Raw genomic sequence first — 24,152 nt, 5'->3', positions numbered from 1 at the left:
GCATGGCTTTGTAAAAGGTAAAATGATAGATTTGTACATTTTTCTGTACCAAGTATTTGAGTCATACATGTATATGTGATTATAGGATAACTCTCATGCTTTGAAGAGCATTGGAAAAATGTATGTATACGTTCTTAGAGACCTAATTTTGAAGTGTTTAAAACCTCTGTGACTAGGAAGTTCTGCATACCAGTTTAGAATCTAATTATAAGCTGTATGTGTTAGTATTTTGTAAGGTTACTTGCCCATGACTTAAGTAGTCTGACTGAAATATGTGTTTAAGGAAAAAATAGCAAATCAATGCAAATAAATGGATCTATTTGCATGTGAGTATCTGAGATTTCAGCATTTTCTTCAGGATCAACTGCAAAAGGCAGCTATGTGTAAGACCCACAATATCAGGATGATGCTTAGCTGTGCTGTCTGGGAAATCACAGATTTTCATGAAGAAAGCTGAGAACCAACTCAGGAGCAAATCTTGATGTTTGCTGGTTTGATCTTGTAGATGGAAGTTTTTCAAAGACAGTATGTTATGAATCATCATGAATTAATTATACATAGCCTTAGACGGATGCATTAACAAAATCTGCAGTGATTTTAGTCATTGGGGTTTTTCTAACAGACAATGGTTGGTGTTGAACAGAGCATATTTTCAATCATCTTAAATGTGGAATTCATAATGGGAAATTTAGGAAATGGATTCATAGCACTGGTGAACTGTGTGGACTGGGTCAAGAGAAGAAAGATCTCTTCAGTTGATCAAATCCTCACAACTTTGGCACTCTTCAGAATTGGTTTTATCTGGATATTTTTTCTAGATTGGTGGGTACCTGTGCTGTATCCAACTTTATGGACAACTGGAACAATTATGAGAATCATTTATATTACATATACAGTAATCAATCATTTCAGCATCTGGCTTGCTACAAGCCTCAGCATCTATTACTTTCTCAAGATAGCCAATTTTTCTAACTCTGTTTTCCTTTACCTAAGGTGGAGAGTTAAAACAGTTATTTCAGTGACACTGATCATGTCTCTCCTCCTCTTGTTTTTAAATATTGTGTTTATAAACACACTAATTGATTTCTGGGTTGATGGATGTAAAGGAAACCTGTCTGACAGCTACAGTCTGAATAGAGATGAACAATTTTTCATATTTTCATCATTCACCATCACTCTGTTCATGTTCGTACCCTTCACTGTGTCCCTGGTGACTTTTCTTCTGCTAATCTTCTCCTGTGGAAACACCTGAGAGATGCAGCACAAAGCCAGAGGGCCCAGGGATGCCAGCACCACGGCCCATGTGAAAGCCTTGCAAACTGTGATCGCCTTCCTGCTGCTGTATGCCGTTTTCTTTCTGTCCTTTCTGTTTCAGTTTTTAACCGCTGAGTCCCTGAACAGTAGTCTGATTATGTTTTAATTGAGGCTGGTGGGATAGCTTTCCCTTCAGTCCACTCACTTGTCCTGATTCTAGGGAACAGGAAGCTGAGACAGGCCTCTCAGTCAGTGCTGGGGTGGCTGAGGGGCATCCAAATGCTGAGCCACCAGGTCCACAGACCATTTTGGGATCATTATGCGTATCCTAGAGAGAAGTAATTGAACACAAAATTCTTGTAAGTCTGCACTTTCCAAATATTCTTCTATTAATATAGCTTTATGTGTTTTACAAAATTATATTTTAAATATATAGTAACTCTCTATATTGCAACCTTAGCAGTACATATGCAAATTGTATATAGTATATTTATACATGCAAGGATATCAATGCAAACTCATTAAAGATAATAAGCTTTATAGTAATAATAATATAAATTTTCCATCAGTCATTAACTTTTTAGATTATAAAATGAGAAATGTAAAATATAGAATACTTATGTATCTTTGTGTATGAAATATGGTTACTAAAACTAAAACTATAATTAAACACAAATCAGTTCCTTAATTTAAATAAGTCCCTAAAAGAGCAGATAAGAAATGGAAAATGAAATATAGACTATTAGACAGCTATACACTCAATTCATCACTTCAAACATAAGACCCAATTTACAATGTTTAAAAAAATTTCCTCATAATCATGAGGTTAATTTATTCCAAGTATCTTCTTTTCATGAATTCTTGGAAAGTATTAATCATTATTAGAATTATACATTTATATAAGAAATCCGTGAGTACTGCAATGCATTTTACAATGTATTATATAATGTACAAAGGTTTTCAAATATGTCTCACAAAACATTTCAATTTTAATGCATAAGATCATTGAATTTTGACTGATAATAGTCTTAATGTATATTACTCTGAAAAATTAGTGTTTATGTTAACTTTATTTCATCATGTACTTGTATTTTACAAATAGGGAAAAGAGTCAGTATGTCATAGAAACAGAAAATTAGAGTAACTTATGGATTAAAACCATATCATCAACAGGAACTTTTGTTATTCATCTGTGATATTAATATTGATTAGGTGGCAAATAAAAAGTGAGTTCATAAATAGGTGAAAGTTTTAAAACAAATTAGGTTGATGAGGTGGCTAAAGGACAGGGAATCATCGTTATGTGCTGATCACCTGTGCTGATTGTTGTCAAATCTTCAGTGAGATAGAATTCTTGTATTTTTTAAGTTGATGGATTCTTTATTCATGATTAGTTTTCCCAAACACATCCCTTCAAATTGCAGGGATTGTATTTGGAAAAGAATTCCTCCCTAAGAATACTTGGAATGGAACCACCATTTGACCAATTATCCCACTCCTCTGTTTATACCAAAGGACTTAAAATCAGCATACTACAGGGACACAGCCACATCAATGTTTTAGCAGCTCAGTTCACAATAACTAAACTGTGGAACCGATCTAGATGCCCTTCAACAGTTGAATGGATAAAGAAAGTGTGGTACACATACATAATGGAATATTACTCAGCTTTAAAGAATAATGAAATTATGGTATTTGCAGGCAAATGGATGTGACTAGGGAATCTCATACTAAGTGAAATAAATCAATCCCAAAAAACCAAAGGCCAAATGTTTTCTCTGATAAGTAGATGCTGATCCATAGTGGGGATTGGGTAGGGAAGAATGAAGGAACTTTGAATTGTGAGGGGAGTTAGGGGTGGGGTGAAGTGGTGGGATGGGAAGGATGATAGAATGAGACAGACATTATCACCCTATATACAGGTATGATTACACTACTGGTGTGACTCAGCACCTTGTACAGTCATAGGAATAAGATGTTATGCTCCATTTGTGTGCAATGTGTCAAAATGAATTCGGCTATCATGTATAACCAATTAGAACAAATAAAAAATAATAAAAATGATTTTCTCATTCTCCTATTGTCATTCATTCATATAGTCATTGAAAAAAATCTATGTAGAACACCTATGTGTCTTTTGGAGACATTTTAATGAGAAACATATACTATAAAATACAAGGTTGGCTTCTGAAGAAATAGCCACTAAAAAGAGGACATTGTGATATTTGTGTGGTCAATTATCAGTAAATTCATAAATTTGAAGTACTGTTTTTCCTGTGGAGAAACTGATGTTCTGAGGTATCCAGACTCATCCAGTACTGTGTGAAGATGCAGCACAGAGGTAGGATGATAACTCCCTGCAGACTCCCCCCACCAAGTTGCTATGAAGCATCCACAGGAGGCTGATCACCCATATCCTGAATGTGGTGGGGAAACATGTAAAAGAATATGCAATTTTGGTGCCAATGTAAATATTCTTAATTTTTTCTATGATATTTGCTCCTGACTAGTGTGTCTGCAAAAGGTTGCATATTGTTTTTCCTTGTTTATTTGTTGAACTGTAAGACAGCTGCTCCACTCAAGTGTCACAAGTGCTTTGGTTTAATCTGAATCTTGTCTTTGGTAGTTACAAAAGAGTATCATCTGCATACAATTATTTATAATGATTATTTTACTTCTTCCTTGTAACTATTTCTATACATATTTATTATATAATGAAAATTCTCAAATATTCAAAATGAATGATAGTGGTGATAACTGGCATCTCTGCTTATGGATTGAGAATTTACTAGTGTTGCACCTGTAAGTGATAACACTTTGAGAAATACTTTGTAATCTTCCTACATAAAGAAAATGTGATGTGTGTGTGTGTGTGCGCGCGCGTGTGTGTGTATATATATATTGTATATATATGTGTGTATATATATATATGTTGGACTTTATTTAGCTTTAAAGAAGAATGAAATTATGGCATTTGCTGGTAAATGGATTGGAATTGGAGAACATCATGCTAAGCGAAATAAGCCAAACCCAGAAAACCAAAGGCCAAATGCTTTCTGTTTAGGCAGAAGCTAATTCACAATAAGGTAGGGGGTCACTAGGGAAGAACCAGAGTTACTTTATATTTGGTACAGAGGAGTGAGGGGAGGAGGAAAGGGGTGGGTTTAGGAAGAATAGTAGAGTGAAACAGACATTAGCCTCATGTACTTATATGACTGCATAACTGATGTAACCCTAACAATATGTACAACCAGAACAATGAGACATTATATTCCACTTATGTATGACTTATAAAATGCATAAATGTATTCTGCTGTCATGTATAACTACTCAGACAAATAAAAAATTAAAAAATCATCCTACAGAGCATCTTTCTCTTCCTTACTGCCTGTGATACTTTAATAAGACCTGTTAAAAGTATAAATGTTATACAGTTCTATAAGTTTTAACACAGGTATAATTCACGTATATAACACTAGAAATAGGACTTACAGCATTTGCAACACCTCCAATAATCCCATATACTTCCCCTTTGTGGTCAAACCCTCCTGAACCCCAAATTCCTACAAATACTCATCTGTCTTCTGTCCCATAGTCCTGCCTTTTTCCAGAATGAGACAGGAACAGGTCATACGGGATGTACCTGGAAGGTACCTTCTTTCACTTAGCTTACATCTTTGAGATTCATCCACACTGATGTCTAGTACAGGGGTAGTATTCATGTACAGATATACCACGGTTCATTTGCATTCACACATGGAAGGATATTTGGTTTGTTTCTAATATAAATGAATAAAGTTACTATCAACAAAGTGTCAAGTGCGTTCTGTTATTTATTAAGGTGATCATAATTTCCCTTTCCTCAGATCAACTAAATACATGTTAAAGTGGTATGATATCTTTTTCAGTACATGGTCCATGATTATCGAAACATCATATTCACCTTGTATATATTCATTGTAATATGGAACATCAGAGGCATAGAAATTCAGAAAGTATATGCACAGTATGGGTGGGTAATCTCAAGAGGGAAAATACAAATTTAATCACATGCAAAATCTAAAAAAATTATATACTAGAAGATGAACTGATGCATATTTTCAAAGTCCTATGATGGCAATCCTTAATATTTAGCTAAAGATTATATTCTAAGAAATAGATTACTTACTAGACTTTCCAAATGAAAATGAGTAGTGCTATTTCCAACATACACCTCTTCACTAAAAATCCTGCTATGGGTCAGCTTCAAAGACCATTATGGAATGAAAGATTTGCTTCCTCCAAACTCTTCCAATCCAAGTATTGAATCTCTAACTCATTGACTTGGTTAGATGAAAGGCCTTAGGAGATAGAGAATTAACATCAAATAAATTCATGAGGTGTTCTCAAGTCAGTAACACTGGTATCCTTATGGGAGGAAGAAAGATATCAGGAGTCTTTTTTTCACGAGAAGGCCAAGTTAGGAAGGTCCTGTGAGAAGTGACCTGCCTACAAGCCAGCAGGATGGGCTGCAGCCTAATCTAAAGCCAACCTTGCTGGTCACTTGTGTACAATTTCCAAACTCCACAACTGTGCAGAAATAAATTTCCACGCGTAAGTCACTGTACTTATGGTATTTATGACTGACTGAGCAAACTGATACAAGACAAAAGTTTAAGAGGGAAAGAGTGATGTTGAGCAAATGAAAATTAAATTTATGGAGAAAGAGAACTGTGCCTCCTAAATTTGTAACAAATGATATGCCATAGTTTAAAACACATGATTGTTAAATTCTATATGATATAGAATAGGTTGCAATTCAAATTACATTGTTTTATGTCACATAAAATTTTGCTTAAATAAAGTTGATTAATAAAGCAAATATATCTACATAACATATCAGAAGGAGTGACAAGTGAAACGTGATTTAAACTAGAATTTAAATGAGACATTGATATAATTCAGACATGATTAAGAGAGAAGTGTTATATATCCCAAGAGTGTATGTATATTATAAAAACAATAAAATAAGTAAATTGCTAAATAGCTTAGAAGATAAACTTCCTTTAACCCAAGACAAAGCAGATGGTGAAAGATAAAGAAGAAATACAAAGTATGGTTGACAACAACCATGAAGAAGACATTCAAAGTGAGTCCCAAATTATCAGAAATCACTAAGTGAAATACATTAGTTTCTAGAATATGATTCCTCATCAAAAGCATGCTATTGTGATTCTTTTGGTTGATCTCTCCACTCTGATAATTTTTCCCTACAAGAATAAACACAATAAGCATGCTACACACAGCTGTGGCCATTCAATGTAGTAGGTGGCCACATTTCCCCTGCATTCTTCCTAACATATAATCTGTCCCTAGGAACACATTCTCTCCTCCAATACAACCCCAGGTCCCGAAGGTATTGGTGTGCTCTTCAGTCAGTAGTAGAAACATTCCTTACCATACATCCCATGCTAGTCCACTGTGAGGACCAGAGTGTGTAGAACACAGTAGGGCAGAATGACTGACACCATAATTTGCATCATGCTCAGTCTCTTCCAAATACTCTTTGGCTAGACAGTAAATATTTTATTTTTTAATTGTAAACAAATGGGATACATGTTGTTTCTCTGTACTTGGAGTCAAGGCATACCATTTGTGTAATCATACATTTACATAGGAAAATGGTTGTTTGATTAATTCTGTTATTTTTTTTTCCTTCCCCCCACCCCTCCCACCCCTCTCCAACCCCTCTTTCCCTCTATACAGTCCTTCTTTCCTCCATTCTCCAATATGCCACCCTCCATAACCCCAACCTAAAACCTACCCCTAACCCTAACGCTAACCCCTCTCTCCTCCATTATATGTCATCATTCGCTTATCAGCGACATCATTGTCCTTTAGTTTTTGAGATAGGCTTATCTACTTAGCATGATATTCTCCAATTTCATCCATTGCCTGCAAATGCCATAATTTTATCATTCTTCATGGCGGAGTAAATATTCCACTTGTGTATATATATATTATATAGATATATTATATATATATATATATGCCACAGTTTTTTTTAAAATTTTTTTATTTTATTGTAAACAAATGGGATACTGTTGCCTCTCTGTTTGTACATGGCGCAAAGGCATACCATTTGTGTAATCATAAATCCACATACAGTAATGTTGTTTGATTCATTCTGTTATTTTTTTTCCCTCCCCCCCACCCCTCCCACCCCTCTTTACCCTCTATACAGTACTTCTTCCTCCATACTTGCCCCCCTCCCTAACCCTAACTCTAACCCCTAACATTAACCCTTCCCTCCCCCCCTTTATGTGTCATCCTCCACCTTATTAGCGATATCATTCGTCCCTTGGCTTTTGAGATTGGCTTATCTCACTTAGCATGATATTCTCCAATTTCATCCATTTGCCTGCAAATGCCATAATTTTGTCATTCTTTATGGCTGAGTAATATTCCATTGTGTATATATACCACAGTTTCTTTATCCATTCATCAATGAAGGGCATCTAGGTTGGTTCCATAGTCTGGCTATTGTGAATTGAGAAGCTATGAAATTGATGTTGGCTTGTATCTCTCGTAGTATGCTGATTTTAAGTCCTTTGGGTATAGACCAAGGAATGGGATAGCTGGGTCCAAATGGTGGTTCCATTTCCAAGCTTTCTGAGGATCTCCATACTGCTTTCCAGAGTGGCTGCACTAATTTGCACCCCACCAGCAATGTATGAGTGTACCTTTTTCCCCACATCCTCGCCAACACCTATTGTTGCTTGTGTTCTTGATAATCGCCATTCTAATTGGGGTGAGATGAAATCTTAGGGTAGTTTTGATTTGGCATTTCTCTTATTACTAGAGATGTTGAACATTTTTCATATATCTGTTGATTGCTTGTACATCTTCTTCTGTGAGTGTCTGTTTCATTTCCTTTAGCCCATTTATTGATGGGATTATTGGTATTGTTGGTGTAGAGTTTTTTGAGTTCTTTATATATTCTGGAAATTAGCGCTCTATCTGAAGTATGAGTGGCAAAGATAATTCTCCCACTCCCGTAGACTCTCTCTTCACATTACTGATAGTTTCCTTTGCTGAGAGAAAGCTTTTTAGTTTGAATCTATCCAGTCGTTGATTCTTGCTTTTATTTTCTTGTGCTATGGGAGTCCTGTTAAGGAAGTCTGATCCTAAGCCAACAAGTTGAAGATTTGACCTACTTCTTCTCTATAAGATGCAGGTCTCTGGTCTGATTCCCCAGGTCCTTGATTCATTTTGAGTTGAGTTTTGTGCAGGGTGAGAGATATGGGTTTAATTTCATTCTATTGCATATGGTTTTCCAGTTTTCCCCAGCACCATTTGTTGAAGAGGCTATCTTTTTCTCCATTGCATATTTTTGGAACCTTTGTCTAGTATGAGAAAATTGCATTTATTTGGGTTTGTGTCCATGTCCTCTATTCTGTACCATTGATCTACCTGTCTATTTTGGTACTAATACCAGGCTGTTTTTGTTACTATTGCACTGTAGTAGAGATCTGGTATTGCGATATCCCCTGCTTTGTCTTTCTACTGAGGATTGGCTTTAGCTATTCTGGGTTTCTTATTCTTCCAGATGAATTTCATGATTGCTTGCTCTATTTCTGTAAGGTACATCATTGGGATTTTAATTGGAATTGCTTGAATTTGTATAGCATTTTTTGGTAGTATGGCCATTTTGACAATATTAATTCTGCCTATCCAAGAACATAGAGATCTTTCCATCTTCTAATGTTTTCTTTAATTCTTTCTTTAGTGTTCTGTAGTTTCATCATAGAAGTCTTTCACCTCTTTTGTGAGATTGATTCCCAAGTATTTTATTTTTTTTTGATGGATATTGTGAATGGGGTAGTTTTCCTAACTTCTCTTTCTGAAGATTGATCACTTATGTATAAAAATGCATTGGATTTATGGGCATTGATCTTGTAACCTGCTACTTTACTGAATTCACTTATGAGTTCTAAAAGTTTTCTGGTGGAATTTCCAGGTTCCTCTACATATATAATCATGTCCTCAGCGAAAAGGAATAGTTTGAGTTCTTCTTTTCCAATTCAAATCCCTTTAATTTCTTTGGTTTGTCTAATTACTCTGGCTAGAGTTTCAAGGATGATGTGAATAGAAGTGGTGAAAGAGGGCATCCCTGCCCTGTTCAGTTCTTAGGAGGAATGCTTTCAGTTTTTCACCATTGAGAATGATATTGGCCATGGGCTTAGCGTAGATGGCCTTTACAATGTTAAGGAATGTTCCCACTATCCAGTTTTTTCTAGTGTTTTTGAGCATCAAGGGATGCTGTATTTTATCGAATGCTTTTCTGCATCTATGAAATAATCATGTGATTCTTAACTTTTAGTCTGTTGATATGGGAATGACATTTATTGATTTCCGGATGTTGAACCAACCTTGCATCCCTGTGATAAAACCCACTTGATCATGGTTGCACTATCTTTTTAATATATTTTTGTATTCGATTTGCCTAAAATTTTATTGAGAATTTTTGCACTGATGTTCATTAAGGATATTTGGTCTGAAATTTTCTTTCCTCGATGTTGTCTCTGTCTGGTTTAGGTATCAGGGAGATATTGGCTTCATAGAATGAGTTTGGGAGGGTTCCCTCCTCTTCTATTTCATGGAATACTTTGAGAGTATTGGAATGAGCTCTCTTTAAAGGTTTTGTAGAACTCAGCTGAGAACCCATCTGGTCCTGGACTTTTCTTTGTTGGTAGGCTTTTGATGACCTCTTCTATTTCATTACTTGAAATTGGTCTATTTAAATTGTGTACGTCCTCCTCGTTCAGTTTAGGCAATTTATATGTCTCTAGAAACTTGTTGATGTCTTCGAGGTTTTCTGTTTTGTTGGAGTATAGATTTTCAAAATAGCTTCTAATTATGTTTTGGATTTCACTCGTGTCTGTTGTGATATTTCCTTGTTTCAGTTCCGAATTTTAGTAATTTGAGTTTTCTCCCTCTCTCTTTGTAGTGGTGGCTAAGTGTTTATCAATTTGTTTATTTTTTCAAAGAACCAACTCTTTATTTTGTTTAATTTTTCCGAATTGTTTCTTTTGTTTCAATTTCGTTGATTTTGGCTCTTATTTTAACTATTTCCTGTCTTCTACTACTTTTGGTGTTGGTCTGCTGTTCTTTTTCTAGGCTTTTGAGCTGTAGTGTTAAGTCATTTATTTGTTGATTTCTACTTCTTCTGTTGAATGCGCCCCATGAAATAAATCTTCCTCTAAGTACTGCTTTCGTAGTGTCCAGAGATTTTGATATGATGTGTCTTTGTTCTTGTTTACTTCTAAGAATTCTTAAATTTCCCTGCAGATGTCTTCTGTATACCATTCATCATATAATAGTGTATTATTTAATCTCCAGGTTGTGGAGAAGTTTCTGTTTTTTACTTCTGTCATTATTCTAATTTCAATACAGTATGATGTGATTGAGTACAAGGTAGTATCTCTATCTTCTTGTATTTGCTAACAGTAGCTTTGTGGCATAAAATATGGTCTATTTTAGAGAAGGATCCATGTGCTGCTGAGAAGAAAGTGTATTCACTCTTTGTTGGATGGTATAGGTCTATTAAGTCAGTTAAGTCTAAATTGTTGCTTGTGTTATTGAGATCTGTGGTTTCTTATTCAATTTTTTTTTTTTTTTTGGAAGATCTGTCTAGTGGTGAGAGAGGTGTGTTAAAATCGCCTAGTATTATTGTGTTGTGGTCTATTTGATTCCTGGAATTGAGAAGGATTTGTTTGACGTACATAGATGAGCCAATGTTCGGGGCATAGATATTTATGATTGTTATGTCTTGCTGATTTATGCTTCCCTTAAAACAGTATGTAATGTCCTTCTTTATTCCTTCTCACTAGTATTGGCTTGAAGTCCACATATCTGAAATGAGGATGGATACTCCAGCTTTTTTGCTGTGTCCATGTGCATGGTATGTTTTTCCCCATCCTTTCACCTTTACTCTATGGGTATCTCTTTCTATGAGATGAGTCTCTTGCAGGCAGCATATTGTTGGATTTTCCTTTTAATCCATTCTGCCAGTCTATGTCTTCTGATTGATGAGTTCAGGCCATTAACATTCAGGGTTATTATTGAGATATGATTTGTATTCCCAGTCACTTGAACTCATTTTTGTTTTTTGACATGATTTGGTTTCTCCTTTATTTGGCTATTCCTGTAGGCTAGTTCCTCCCTTTGCTGATTTGCATCGTTGTTTTTCATCTCTTCCTCATGGAATATTTTGCTGAGAATGTTCTGTAATGCTGGCTTTCTTTTTGCAAATTCCTTTAGCTTTTGTTTATCATGGAAGGATCTTATTTTGTTGTCAAATCTGAAAGTAAGTTTTGCTGGGTATAAGATTCTTGGTTGGCATTTGTTTTCTTTCAGGGCTTGGTAAATGTTGTTCCAGGCCCTTCTAGTCTCTGGCGGCCCTGCCATGGTCCCAGAGGCTGCCTGCGGGCCGGACCTCACCGCTGGCTCCAGGACTTGGAGCTGGCTCTGTGCAGAAAGGCTCTCACTGGGTGGCCTGCTCTGAGAAGCTGGCCATGGAAGGAGCCCGCTGCCGGAGGAGCCAGGGCTGCCTGGGAAAACTCTAGCTTCCCTCCCCTGCTCTGAGAAGCCGCCCCTGTCCGGGCCTGCCGCCCGGGCTGAACTTCACCCCGTGGCTCTATGTTAGTCTGAGTCTCTCAATGCCTCCCCTTCTTGAATCCTGGGTTCTGGAGCGACAGGAGATGCAGTCACCCTCTAGTCCCCCATCTTGGATCCAACCTTAAATATTAAAGCATAGTGTTTTCCTTGTTCAGAAACATGGACAGCAATGATTCTCATTTCATGATCTAATGCCTTTCCTCCCACGGTTTCCTTTGTGAACACCATTATAAAAGTCTTGAAGGAATATCCAAAATTCATAAAATAGTAAGGTAGACTTTGCAGGAAATCTCAAAAATGGGATGTTTCATAACTTGAAGATAATTGGAAAATTTTCAAACATCCCAGTACTTTTGACATGCCAAGTGTTTTAACATATTTTTACCATAGCTTGAATGTAGTGTAAAAGACCAAAAGTTAATCTTGGAGAAGTAGAGACTTATTTGTTCTTCCGATAAATTCTCTGATATAGAGTATAGCATGAGATTGGTTAAATAATTTATTAAATAGCATTTGCCGTTAGTACTTCTAAAAGATTTCTCTTCAGGGTATCTTATCTGTTGTATACTGAGGTCTGAATTCATACTAAAATAATTGCAACCCTTAGTACATTTGTAAAATTTTTCTGCAGCATGAATCCAGTGGTGGATCCTGATGTCAGACTTTCACCTTGAGGCCTGGTCACATCCAATGCATTGCTAAGGTTTCTCTCCGTTATGGACTAACTCAAGGTCACTAAGCCTTAAATGAAACCTAAAGGCTGTGCTCATTCATTAAACATAGAAGGTATTTTTTTCAGTATGAATTCTCTGATGATGTTCTAGGGATGACTTTAGGCTGGATATATTTTCACATTCATTATCTTTGTACATTTCTCTCCAGAAAGGATTCTATGATGAAATTCAAGTGTGAATTGCAAGTGAAAACATTCTCACATTAATTTCTTTTGTAAGGTTCCTTTCCAGGATGCATCTCTAGTGTTGTGCAAGGTATGAAATGCAATTAAGACCTTGCCACAATCTTTACATTTGTAGGTTTTTACCAATATGAATTATTAGGTATTATTTATTATGTTTGAAAGAATTATCTCCAGTGTGAATTCTCTGATGTTGTGTGAAGTGTGAAATACAATTGAAGACCTTTCTACATTCTTTACATTTGTTCAGTTTCTCTCCAGTGTGAATTCTGGCATGACTTGTAAGGTTCAATTTTGGATTGAATATTACCACATATGTCACAAAGAAATCGTGTGTATCCAGTGTGGACTATTTGATGCAGTGTGAGTCTTGATTAAAGGATTTGCCACACTCATTACATTTGCAAGGTTTTGGAGTGAGGTATGTTTCTTGTACCTGTCTGATAATAGAGTATTATAAAATCATTTTTATATTTATGAGAAATGTTTGTTTGACAAAGGAATGATTTGATGGTGTTGAAAGTAAGAAGGCATTGTTGACAGACTGCTCACTGTAATTCCATTTTTAAATGTTCCTAGCATCTTTAAATAGCTGCAGTTCAGGCAGATGTGACTGAGTGGTGATTCAAGCAGAATTTAATGTTCTTTCCCATATTCCTTCTACCATGTTTATCTTTTACTCCATGAGATTTTCCTTTTGGATGATACAAAATCCTGTATAAAAGGCAAAAGATTTATATAATCCAGAAGAAAAGTGGAAATAATGGAGAATGATATTGGTCAAATTATACTGTTATATTGTGTGTGTCCACAAATATGTAACAATGAATCCCACCATGTGTACAAGTACGGTGTGCCAATGAGAATGAAATAAAGAATAAAAATAAATAAAAACCCAAACGAAACTATAAAATCTTGTGTAATGTCTTTCATTTCTACCATGCCACACAAATTCACATACATTTTTCTGAATTTCTCTGAAGAGCAGCTCTTCAATGTCATGACCTTCATGAGTTTCCAACATCATTGTCTGGAGTCTTGCTCCCATATTACTTTTCCCTTGTGGTGGAAATTCTTTGAAGACATATTAAGGAGTGATATGCTTTGTGCCTTGGCCTTCACTAAACTATCTGCTTGGGGGTATGTAGGGAGCAGATTCCTGATTCATATTTTCAAAGTGCTTAGCAAGGTAACTGTAATCATAAATTCTTGACTCAAATGTGTACAAGAGAATAAGTAAGTGAGTAAGTAAGTAAATAAATAAATATTATTTCAAAATAACAAAAGACTAATGATATTCTCATACGGACCTTCTCATTGAAAATGTTACTAATGAACCTACTTCAGAAAGACTATTGAAAACTAATTGTTTACCCCCCCAATTCACATAATGAGGCCTAAATTCTGAATATGACTGTAGTTGGAGAGTGGGTACTTATGGACATCTTTAAGGTTAAGGGAGGTCATAAGGGAGGAACCCTTATCCAGTAGGATGGGCATCCTATGGGAAGAGGAGAGACACCAGGTGTCTGAGAGCTCACAGAAGACAGTTCCTGTGAGAAGGTGTCTTGTGGACCAACAGCAAGTGTGGTCCCATAAGAATCCAACTCTGGCATCCTCTTGATCTTTGACTTCCAGCTTCCAGATCTGTGAGGAAATAATTTTCTGTTGTTTTAGCAGCCAGTCTATGGTATTTTGTTATGGTAGCCTAAGCACACTAATACAAAGATAAAAATTTAAGAGGGAAAGAATGATATTGAGCAAATGACATGCTAAATATTTTAAGAAAATAAGAAAACTGTGGGTGTGCATAAGAAGCAACTCTGACTTTTTTTTTTTAGGTTAAAGAAAGCAGTTATTGAGGTTTTATAGAAAATGAGCTGTACATTGATAATCAGATTTATTTATTGAAATTATATTTTGATCTTTATTATAAACATTAACTCATATTAATTTCATGAATTAGTGGGTTTCAACTGTGACATTTCCATATATGCATATATATTGTGTTTTAATTGTATCTACTCTCCCTACAACACTCCTTCCTGTCCTCCTCCCCTCTTCTCTTCCCTTCATAAGGTAGTTATGCAGGTACATCTTTTGTGTGCTGACTTCATCTGGGGTGATGTAGATGACTCAAATGTAGTTATGTTTTTAGTTTTTTGAGGAACATTCATACTGTTTTTCATAATGTATATAGGTTCCCTTTTCTCCACACCTTCACTAGTATTTGTTATTTTTCATATTTTTTAAAAATAATAGCCATTCTGACTGTGATAGGGTAGGATCTCAAGATAGTTTTGATTTGCATTTCTCCAATGACAAAAATGTCGAACACTTTTTTATATATTTACTGGCCATTTGTACTTCATTTGAGAAGTGTGTGCACAGATTAATTGCCCATTTTTAATCTGATTACTTGTTCTTGATGTTAGGATTTTTGAGTTCTTTATATATTCTAGATATTAATCCTCTGAATGAGTGGCTCAGATTTTCTCCTATTCATAAGTTCTCTTCATTCAGTTGATGCATTCCTTTGATTGGCAGAGAGAAGCTTTTTAATTTGATGTAATCCCATTTTTCACGTCTTGCTTTTAGTTCCTAAACTTTTGGAGTTCTATTCAGGAAATTGTTCTTGTATCTGTATCTTGAACTATTTTCCTTATCTTTTCTCCTAATATCTGAAAATTTTCAGGTCTCACATCAAAGGTTTTGATGGCTTTTGAGTTGATTTTCTATAGTGTAAGAGTCAGGAATCTAGTTTTCATACTCTACACTCGATGGCTAGTTTTTTCCAGCTCATTTGTTGAAGAGGCTGTCTTTTCTCCAGTGTTTTTTGGTACCTTTGTTATTGACGTAGCTGTCAATATGTGGGTTTATTTCTGGGTATTTTAATTTATTCTATTCATGTACACGTGTGTCTCTTTGTCAGTACAATCCTGTCTTTGTTACTGTGGTTTCTGAGGAATAGTTTGAAATTGGGCATTGTGCTGCCTCCAGCGCAGGCTTGCAATTGCTTTGGTTATTTGGGGTCTTTTGTGGTCACCTATACATTTTTGGATTTTTTTCTAGTTCTGTAAAGAATATAATCGGTATTTTGATGACGGACTGTTGACTCTCTACATCCATTTTGGTATTATAGTCATTTTAACAATTTTTTTTTCTCTCAGTCCATGAACACAGGAGGTCCTTCCATCTTCTAGTGTCTTCTTCAGTTTCTCTCTTCAATATTGTACAATTTTATAATAGGTCTTTTGGCTTCTTAGTTTTATTCCTCAGGTTTTTAAAATTTTTTTCTTCCCAGGCTTTTGTGAATGGGAGTATTGTCCTGATTTCTTTCTCAGTAAGTTTGCTATTGGCCTACAGAGAGTATACTGATTTTTGAGTGTTGATTTTGAATCTTGCTACTTTGCTGAAAAAAAAATTTAAATTTCTTCCTAAGGGTTTTTTCATGGAGTCTTTAGAATCTTCACAGCATAAAATCATGTCATTTGCAAACAGGGATAGTTTAAATTATTCTTTTCCTATTTATATCCCTTTTATTTCTTTCTTTGCCTGATTGCCCTGGATAAAAATTCATGTACTATATTGAATAAGAGTGGTGAGAGTGGACATTCTTGTCTTGTTCCTGATTTTTGTGGAAATGGTTTTAGTTTTTCCCCATTCAGTATGACTTTGGCTGTGAGTTTGTCATATATAGCCTTCATTATTTTGAGATAAAATTCTAGTTTCTTCAAGATGTTAAATTTTATTAAAATTCTTTTTCTGCATCTGTTGAGATGATCATGTGATTTTTATCCTTTATTTATGAGTTGTTGTTATAGTTATTAATTTGTCTGTGGTGCCATCCTTGTATCCCTGAAATGAAACTTAGTTGATAGTGGTATATGATCTTTTGGTTGTGTTGTTTAGTTTAATTTGAAAGTATTTTATTGAGGAGTTTTGAATCTATGTTCATCAGGGATATTGGTCTATAGTTTTCTTGTTGTGTCTTAATCAGGTTTTAATATCAGGGTAATATTAAATTTATGGAATGAATTTGGAAGGCTTCATTCCCTTTGTACTTCATGAAATGGAATGGGAAGCAATGGTGTCAGTTCTTCTTCAACAATCTGGTAAAATTCAGCAGTGAGTGTACCTCGTACTGGGTTTTTCTTTGTTGGGAGACTTTGTATTTCTGTTTCAATCCCATTGCTTGTTATTGATCTGTTTAGGTTTCATATATATCCTTGGTTCAAATTTCATATATATCCTTGTGTCCATTCCCTCTAGATTTTTTATTTTATTGGAATATAATTTTTTAAAATACTCTTTAATGATCTTCTGGGATTTAGTGGTATCTGTTGGAATATCCAACTTTTCATCTCTGATTTTGTTTATTTGGGTCTTCTCTTTCCTTTGGTTAGTTTAGCTTGAGTTTTGTTAATTTTACTTATCTTTTCACAGAACCAACTGTTTCATTAATTCTTTGAATTGTTATTTAATCTCTATTTTATTTAGTTCAGCTCTGATATTTATTATTTCTTTCTGTCTACTCATTTGGGTATACTTTGTCCAAGAGAAGCATGATCTGAAGGAATTCAAGACCACTAAAATAGCATTGCAGAATATTATTAAACAAATCCTACACATGAAAGAGGAAGTAAGTAAATACAATTCTAACAGTACAGGAAAGAATAAATCTCATTAGTAGAGTAGATAAACAGATGAAAATTAAGAAAGGATTTAACATTATTAATTCAGTAAACTACCAAACCTCTAAGATGAATAGAGGAGAAAAAAAAAATGAACAGATTATTTGAAACAATAAGATGGAAAACAACAAAATGTCAGGAAATATACATTCAGAATTATGAAACCATGTGTTTTTCACACATATATTCTATTTTATCCAACATTAGAAGTAGTTATGATTTATATTTATGCATTATGTAGAACTGTCTGCTTATCTCAGGAATTCAATGTCATTTTCCATTGTAATTTTTATAACACATAAGCACCTCTCCTGGTTTATAACCTTGGTCATTGAGCACAGCTTCTCTGTCTCCTTTGTTAACTGCTCTCTTCTACCTGAATAGAAAATGTTGAAGAGGCCAACTGCTCAAATTTTAATTTCTACCCCAGTTATGCTGATCTTGCTGGTGATCCATAGAGTTTCCTTACTGAAAACATAGTACATGGTTCAACAGGGATGAATAAGGCTGATCATTGAAAACTACTTATTTGAACATGTATTTCACAGTAGAAAACAAAGTTTCTATTTTTCTACAAATGTCAAAATTACATTTAAATGTAACACTACTTAGAATTTAGGGGAAATAAAGAGTTTCAATAAATTTTTTTACTTTAATTTCTACTAAATTACAGTGATGATGATCTAGAACTTAATTTAGTTCATTAAATAATATAGTAGGTATTGGTACAAATCTAACAATGGGATTACCATTATAGATATAATGCTCAGTTGATTAACACTTGTTTGATTTCTTCCATTTGGTATGGTCAGTATATAAAACTTGTCGTAAATGAAAAAATTAAAATGAAATGTACTAAGTTCTAAATATACATACATACAGTATTGACTTTGACATGGATGAAGACACTACTCCACTTTGAGGGACTGACCCATTATTTTGCTTTGTGGATGAGATGTGTGGGAAGTAACTTTGATGCCATTTTCACCCTTTCCTGTCTTCCCTAGGAGCTGTTATTTAGGTGGAAACCTACTATATCCCATCCAGAGTGAAACATGCAGAGTTGAGGCTTCCTGGAGAGCTGCTCAGGGTGAGGATAGCCCTCACTGGAACCCAAGTTTTGTCTCTTTGCTTGAAGCCTTCGAAGTTCCAGTAGTTGATTGTATTGTTCTTTGTCTTCTTTCCTAAACTCTTTGCTTCCTGGAAGGAGCCAGGCCAGAGGAGCCTTCCTACCTTTACATTATGGTATGCTTACGGTATTCTTAGGAGTTTTCATAAAGATCATCCCATGCTCTCCCATTTTGCCTTCTCCATGTGTCTCTGAAGGTAAGGCAATTGTGAGAAATGTCCAGATACTGGATTCACTCTTTTTGCTCAGTGTTTTTCCAGGGGACCAAGGGTGGGGTCAGCCCTATACACTGGGTATTCCATGTCTTTTTATGTAATCTCTGTAGTACATGAAGCATTTTTTTTTTGGACATCTGGGTAATTTTCTGAATTCGTTATTATAATCCATTACTTTTCATTAGCTATTGAGGAGGATTAATTTTGTCATGCTGCTATTCCCCATTTTGACCAGGCAATGCATTATCTTTCATCTACTTGGGTGCCTGTAGTGATGTTCATTGAGCAGATGTTGGTAGAAGGTGAGGGGAAGTGGATGAAATCTGGAGATCTCTGGTGTTGATGGAGAAATGGTCTCTGCCGAGTCAGAGAGAGGCAGAGAATGAGCAGAAATCTTGCTGTGTGGATGAACTCATTCACCTCAGTGTCTGCTTCATGGGACAGCAGAAAGATTTCCACTTGTTTTCACATCCGTCGGTGAAACAGTTCATTTTATTTATTTATTTGGTTCAAAAGATTTTTACTTTATTGTTTTCCCTGCCTATTATTTTTTAAAAATTTAATTTGTTCTAATTAGTTATATGTGACAGTAGAAATAAACTTATGCATTTTGATAAATCATACATAAAGGAGTCTAATTTCTCATTTTTCTGATTGTACATATTGTGGGATCACATCCATAATTCAGCCATATGTATACATGAGACAATAATATCTGTTTCACTCTACTTTCCTTCCTACTCCTATATCTCTTCCCCTCCCTTCACTCCCCTCTACCTATTCTAAAGTAACTCTATTCTTCCCTAGCGCTGCCCCCCCCACCACACTTAATGTGAATTAGCATCAGCTTCTAAGAGAAATCATTTGGCCTTTGGTTTTTTGGGATTGGCTTATTTCGCTTAGCATGATATTTTCCAACCCCATCCATCTACCAGCTAATATTCCATTTTATGTATCACATATTCTTTATCCATTCATTTGTTGAAGGACCCCTAGGTTGGTTCCATAGTTTAGCTACCATGAGTTGAGCTGCTATAAACATTGATGTGGTTATGTCACTATAGTATGCTGATTTTAAGTCATTTGGGTATAAACTGAGAAGTGGGATAGCTAGATCAAATGGTGGTTTCATTCCAAGTTTTCTGAGGACTCTCCATACTGCTTTCCATAATGGTTGCACCAATTTGCAATCCCACCAGCAATGTATGAGTGTACCTTTTCCCTGACATCCTCACCAACATTTGTTGTTGCTTGTGTTCTTGATAATTGCCATTCTGATTGGAATGTGATGAAATCTTAGAGAAGTTTTGATTTGTATTTCTCTAATTGCAAGAGATGTTGAACATTTTTTCATATATTTGTTGATCAATTGTATATCTTTTTCTGAGAACTGTCTGCTCAGATCCTTAGACCATTTATTGATTGGGATTTTTGGTGTCTTTTTAGTTCTTTATATATTCTAGAGATTAATGCTTTATCTAATGTGCATGTGGTAAAGATTTTCTCCCAATCTGTAGGCTCTCTCTTCACATTATTATTTCTTTTGCTGAGAAGCTTTTTAGTTTGAATCCATCCCATTCATTGATTCTTGATATATTCAAAAGCATTTTTTAAACAATGTCTTAACAAATACCACAGTCGTAAGCATGAAGCAAGTGCATAATAAATGTTGAGGAAGTGAATAATCAGAATTATTGAGAGGAAAAAAGGGAATTGGGACTGAAATAAATGTGTTTTAGGGTGAATTTGTTTGTGTCTGTGTATGTAGGTGTACCTGTGTAAAAAGTTAATGACAAGCCCAGTGCTGTGGCTCATGCCTATAATCCCAGTGGCTTGGGAGGCCGAGATGGGAAAATTGTAGGTTCAAAGCCAGTCTCAGCAAAAGTAAGGCCCTAAACAAATAAAATACAAAATAGGGCTGGGAATGTGGCTCAGTGGTCCATTGCCTCGGAGTTCAATCCCTGGTACCAAAAAAAAAAAAAAAAATGGATATAACAAATAAGTATTATTCTTAGTATTGAACTATTGTTTATTTATTTTTTTGTTTTTGTACCAGGGATTGAACCTAAGGGTACTTAATCACTAAGCAACATCCCTAGCCCTTTTTATTTTTTATTTTGAGACAGAGTCTCACCAGGTTGGTTATAGCCTCACTAAGTTGCTAAGGCTGGCTTTGAACCTCAGCCTCAGCCTCTGGAGCCACTGGGATTGCAGGTGTACACCACCATGCCCACCTTAGTACTGAACTTTTAAGAAATAATGTAATAGTAGTATATAAGGCAGAGTCTGTAGGAAGAGCTTTGAATAGCATATGTGTAGGTCATTGTTCAGACCTAATTTTGAAGTGTTTATAAAACCTCAGTGCTTAGGAAATTCCATATACCAGATTGGAGTCTTGTTACCCACTATATGTATATTTTGCAATGATTCTTGACGGGAACTGAAATAGCCAGATTAAATTCTGCGGAAAAAGAAAAACAGAAAAACAATGCAAATAAGCATGTTTATTTGCATGTTAGCAAATGAGAATTCAGTGTTTTCTTCATCATCTGCTATCATGTGCAACCTTACACAGTATTTAGATGAATCTCAGTTGGGCTAACTGGACAAATTCAGAATTTTCATGAAGAAAGCTCTGAACTGAGCCATTAGTAAATCTTGGTGTTTGCTGTTTTGACATATAGGTGAGTTAACATGAACAATATCATTACTCTTTCAAGAATCAGATATACATAACATGTTTTGATGAGTGCATCAAGAAATTGTCAGCAGTAATATTATAAATTGGGACATTCTCCTACAATGGGTCGTGTCATACAGAGCATACTTACAGTCATTTTAAGTGTGGAATTAATAATTGGAAATTTAGGTAATGGATTCATAGTAGTGGTGAACTGCATGGACTGGATCAAGAGACGAAAGATCACTTCAGTTGAGCAAATCCTCACTGCTCTGGCAATTTCAAGAATTGGTGTGCTCTGGTTAGTATTGCTAAGTTGGTGGATATCTGTGCTTTACCCAGCTTTACGAATACCTGGAAAAATATTTAGGGTAGTTTATATATCCTTGAGAGTAAGCAATCATTTTAGCTTCTGGTTTGCTACATGCCTAGGTATCTTTTATTTTTTGAAGATAGCCAATTTTTCTAACTCTGTTTTTCTTTACCTAAAGTGGAGAGTTAAAAAGGTAGTTTCAGTAACATTGCTAGTGTCTCTGGTTCTCTTGTTTATAAATTTGATACAGATGAACATATATATTGATACCTGGATTGATGGATCTAAAAGAAACATGTCTTATAATTCCAGTTCATGGAATTATGTACAATTTTACAAAGTTATTTTATTCGCCAATTCTATGTTCATGTTTGTACCCTTCACTGTGTCCCTGGCAACTTTCCTCCTGCTAATCATCTCCCTGTGGAAACACCTGAAGAGGATGCAGCACAAAGCCAGAGGGTCCAGAGATGCCAGCACCACGGCCCACGTGAAAGCCTTGCAAACTGTGATCGCCTTCCTGCTGCTGTATGCCGTTTACTTTGTTTCATTTCTTCTACAAGTTTGGAGTTTTGAATTGCTGGAGAAAAGTCCAATCATCTTGTTTGTCTGGGCTACTAAAATTGTTTTTCCTTCAGGCCATTCCTATCTTCTGATCCTTGGAAATTGCAAGCTGCGCCAGACCTTTCTTTCAGTTCTGTGGTGGCTGAGGTGCAGGTTCAAAGACGCCAGACCTGAATCAGGTCCATAGTCCATTTTGGGATCATCTTGCATATTCTACAGGAAAATCAATTCAAAAGAAATATTTGTATGTTATAAATTATACTTTCTCAATATTCCTTGGTTGTTTTCATCTTTGTGAATTTTACAAAATTAAATTTTGAACAAGTACTGTCCAAACATTTTATTACATTAAGAGTACATATACGAGCTTGAGTATCAGAAGAAATGAAGAATAAAATATAGATTGTTGGAAACTGAATATGCTTAATTCATCCTTTAAAGTATAAGTTTTTTTTCTGTTTCTCCTTACAATTTATTTACTTTTTAATTTTAAGATCAAATTTACATTTAAATAAAAAATTCCTCAAAATTTTTGGGCTGCCATAATTCCAATTTCCTTTATGTTTTATTATTTTAAGTTTGAGAATTCTTTGTACATTATATCATTATTAAGAATGTATAATTCTCATTCTGAAGTACATTGCATTCTTTCAAATAGTTTTAAAGTATGCACCACAGCCCTTTTTTAATTTTAGTGCAAAAGAGCAGCAAATCACGATTATAATGGTCTTTTAATGAACATTATTGTTTATGTTATACTTTCTGTTATTATGTACCTATTATGTTATTATGTTCCACTAAGGTGGAAAACAGATTTATTTTTCTAGCATGTTGTGTTTTGCCTATGGATAATCAGTGTAATCCATAAAGAAATAAGTGGTAATTTTGTCAGGTAAAATGAGTTAGTTTAGGAAAATTTTCAAATTTGATATTAATGTATAACTATGCACCAGGAAAATCTAATTAGAATATGACTTGAAACTGAACTATTTCATGTTATAACAAAAACTAGAGGTGCTTAGAATAAGTCTCATATGCCGTATTTTATTGATTTATTAAATTATATCAAAGCAGAAAGAATATTCTTGAGCAGAAAGAATCAATTTCGTAAGGTACTTATTGTGCCTAAATCTTTGTGCACAATAAAATTCCTACAAAAATCACAATGGATTTCAGGAATGTCTATAAAATTCCCAAATATTTGAATTAAACATTTAACATTTAAATATTAGGAGAAAAGGCTATGTAAAAGATTTCAGTATGAGAGGCATGCTTGATAATTATTATGCGTTAAGAAACCTGCTTGTGACAGATGGGTAATTAAGTCTCTTCAAGTTCTCCAAGATGCATTCTTTCTGCTTTTTCATCTTGAAGATTACAGAATGATTCATGTCTTACTGTTCCTTAGAATTTTTTTTCAGACACCACATGAAAAGCATTTGGTGTGTCATGTGTTCATGAATTGCAAACAAAGCTATGTGTGTGAACTACTTATCAGCAACCTAATGAAGGGAGGACTAGCTTTCCTGGGAGTTCCTAGGAACTGGAAGGAATTGGAAGGAAGAACTTGGCAAATGTATACATTGTTTCCTTCAATTTTTTACATGGATCCAATGTTTAAAATGAATCTTCAGTGATAATGAACTATTTAGGTCATATCTATGTGATAGTTTCATCTTGATTTAGGCATTTCTTGCATATTTTATGTATTAGGTTTTAACATTTTGC

At 35.0% G+C, this 24,152-nt stretch overlaps 1 protein-coding gene across 1 annotated transcript; it reads left to right on the top strand.

Moving 5' to 3' along the window:
* Window positions 1-625: 625 nt before the first annotated feature.
* LOC306662243 (taste receptor type 2 member 14-like) lies at window positions 626-22,611 on the top strand (the record flags this gene model as incomplete). The annotated part of the gene is made up of 3 exons (XM_079141771.1): window positions 626-1,100; window positions 21,737-21,848; window positions 22,173-22,611. 3 exons carry the CDS (start codon window positions 626-628, stop codon window positions 22,609-22,611), a joined length of 1,026 nt encoding a protein of 341 aa, XP_078997897.1.
* Window positions 22,612-24,152: the final 1,541 nt, after the last annotated feature.

This window comes from Sciurus vulgaris (assembly GCF_902686455.1).
Source record: "Sciurus vulgaris genome assembly, chromosome: 5".
In the NCBI taxonomy this organism is placed as follows: Eukaryota; Metazoa; Chordata; class Mammalia; order Rodentia; family Sciuridae; genus Sciurus; species Sciurus vulgaris.
This window is presented reverse-complemented; position numbering and strand designations above follow the sequence as displayed.